Source organism: Ursus arctos, unplaced genomic scaffold (genome assembly GCF_023065955.2).
Source record: "Ursus arctos isolate Adak ecotype North America unplaced genomic scaffold, UrsArc2.0 scaffold_16, whole genome shotgun sequence".
Lineage (NCBI taxonomy): Eukaryota > Metazoa > Chordata > Mammalia > Carnivora > Ursidae > Ursus > Ursus arctos.
Window position 1 is genome coordinate 1,099,582 of NW_026622830.1, and position 2,272 is coordinate 1,101,853.

The 2,272-nt window shown below is 69.1% G+C and overlaps 1 protein-coding gene across 1 annotated transcript; it reads left to right on the forward strand.

Annotated features, from left to right (window-relative positions):
• The first annotated feature begins 388 nt into the window (after window positions 1-388).
• BHLHE23 (basic helix-loop-helix family member e23) lies at window positions 389-1,170 on the forward strand. Its single transcript, XM_026502877.4, has one exon. The coding sequence runs from the start codon at window positions 389-391 to the stop codon at window positions 1,061-1,063; it is 675 nt and encodes a 224-aa protein (XP_026358662.1). The 3' UTR covers window positions 1,064-1,170.
• The last annotated feature ends 1,102 nt before the right edge of the window (window positions 1,171-2,272 follow it).

The window sequence follows — 2,272 nt, forward strand, 5'->3', positions numbered from 1 at the left end:
CGGTCTGCGCCCCCTGTGGAGACAGGCTCCGAGAAGAGGCGGTCACCAAGTCCCTTCTGATTGGATGGCTGCAAAGTCCCAGCGGGCGCCCCCGCACCTTAAAACTGGAGCGGAGCGAGTGGGAGCTCGAGCCCGCCCCGGGGCCCAGCCCTGCACGCGGCAGCCAGGGGTGGGGGAGGAGAGGAGGAGGGAGAGAAGGGGGACGAGAAGGACGAGAAGGACGAGGACCCAGAGAAGAGGAGGAGGAAGTGCAGTCGGAGGAGGAGGAGGAGGCGACCCGGAGGCGTGGCCGAGGAGGCCGGAGAGGCCCGGCGCGCAGAGGCTCGGGACCGACCGACAGCCGGACCGACGCGCGAGCCCGGAGCTGCACGGCGGCGGCCGCGCGGCCATGGCCGAGCTCAAGTCGCTGTCGGGGGACGCGTACCTGGCGCTGAGCCACGGCTACGCGGCGGCGACGGCGGGCCTGGCCTACGGGGCGGCGCGGGGGCCCGAGGCGGCTCGCGGCTACGGCGCGCCGGGTCCGGGCGGCGACCTCCCCGCGGCGCCCGCGCCCCACGCCGCGGCCGTGGCGGAGAGCAGCGGCGAGCAGAGCGGCGACGAGGACGACGCCTTCGAGCAGCGGCGGCGGCGGCGGCGGGGGCCCGGGGGCGCGGCGGACGCGCGGCGGCGGCCCCGGGAGCAGCGCTCGCTGCGGCTGAGCATAAACGCGCGCGAGCGGCGGCGGATGCACGACCTGAACGACGCGCTGGACGGGCTGCGCGCCGTCATCCCTTACGCGCACAGCCCGTCGGTGCGCAAGCTCTCCAAGATCGCCACGCTGCTGCTCGCCAAGAACTACATCCTCATGCAGGCGCAGGCCCTGGACGAGATGCGGCGCCTCGTGGCCTACCTCAACCAGGGCCAGGGCCTGGCGGCGCCTGTGGCCGCTGCGCCCCTGACGCCCTTTGGCCAGGCCGCTGTATACCCCTTCTCCGCGGGCGCCCCGCTGCCCTGCCCTGACAAGTGCACCGCCTTCTCCGGGACGCCCTCGGCGCTTTGCAAACACTGTAACGAGAAGCCATGAAGGCCCCGGGCCGCCCCTCCTCCCGCACGCGTCCCGCATTTCACCTTGCCCCCAGGACTGTGTCACCCGTCCCGACTGAACCCCGCCCACCGGGAGAAGGCGGCGGGACGTCGCTTCCAGATCCTGCGAGCTGAACCGCGCGGGTAGGGCCGCGAGAAGCTCAGCGTGTCTGTGCACAGGATTGAGCCGGAGAGCGGGGGCACTGGCATCGGCGCCCCGGAGCCCGCGGAGCGCCCGATGGGCAAACTTCCGACGGATGACAAACCCTGGCTCGTCCGGACACCGCCACTCACCCTGAAAAAAAAAAAAAAAAAAAAACCAGGACTACAGCCCGAGCGGGGACCGGCGTGACTCCAGGGGAGTGGTCCTGCTGGGTGCCAGCCGGGTTCTCTCCGATTGCAGGGAGAGCACTTAGCTCGGTTTGGCCGCTCGGGACCCTCGCATTGGGCTCTCCCCAACCGCAGGGCCGGCTCCTGTGGGGACGTTCCCGACCACGCCGGTGCCCGCGCCGGGTACCTCCAGTCTCTGAGGCTCCACGACCTCGACGCCCCTGCAGCCCAGTGGCTCCCTGCGCCCTGAACTAGCCCGCAGCTGTCGTTTGCAAAGGAGCTGGACAGCCCATGACGCCGGAAAACCCCGGGCAGTAGCTTTTCGGCTCTCTCAAGTCAGAGTGTTATGTTTATTTTCTTGCCTGCCTAGAGGCACGAACCTCTAGAGGTGAGTGGACGCCAACACTGGCTGCCTCCAAGTCTGCGGAATTTGTCCCCTAAACAGTCCCTGGACTCCCCAGCCACCACCGCTCACGCCAGAAGGTCCTGCCAGGGTGTGGCCCCTGTGGAGTTGGATGGAAACCTGCCGGCTGCCCTCTGCTTACAGGCGGTTGTCCGAGGAGGGTCCCGCTTGGCCTGGGGTGTCAGGGAAGGGCCCGGTGTAGCCCCGCTGACCTCCACACCAACCCCCCACGCGTTTCCAGGGGAGGAGGCAGGGCCATGGGTGAGTAGGCTGGTGGGAGGGGCTGCTTCCTGACCTGTGGAAAGGCGATGGGTTTGTCTCTTGGTGTTGGGGTCTGTCTCCTGGATGTGGGTGCCTGGCGCAGAATTCTGCCACCATAGGGGTCCACACACTCTGCACAGCCGGCCAGCCACCCTGGGGACCAGGCTGTGCACGCCCGTTTGCACCCCAGCGGGTCTGCTGCAATATCCAGCTTTA

Excerpts from the sequence above, each read along its gene's own strand:
- BHLHE23 (XM_026502877.4), top strand. The coding sequence starts at position 389 with ATGGCCGAGCTCAAGTCGCTGTCGGGGGACGCGTACCTGGCGCTGAGC.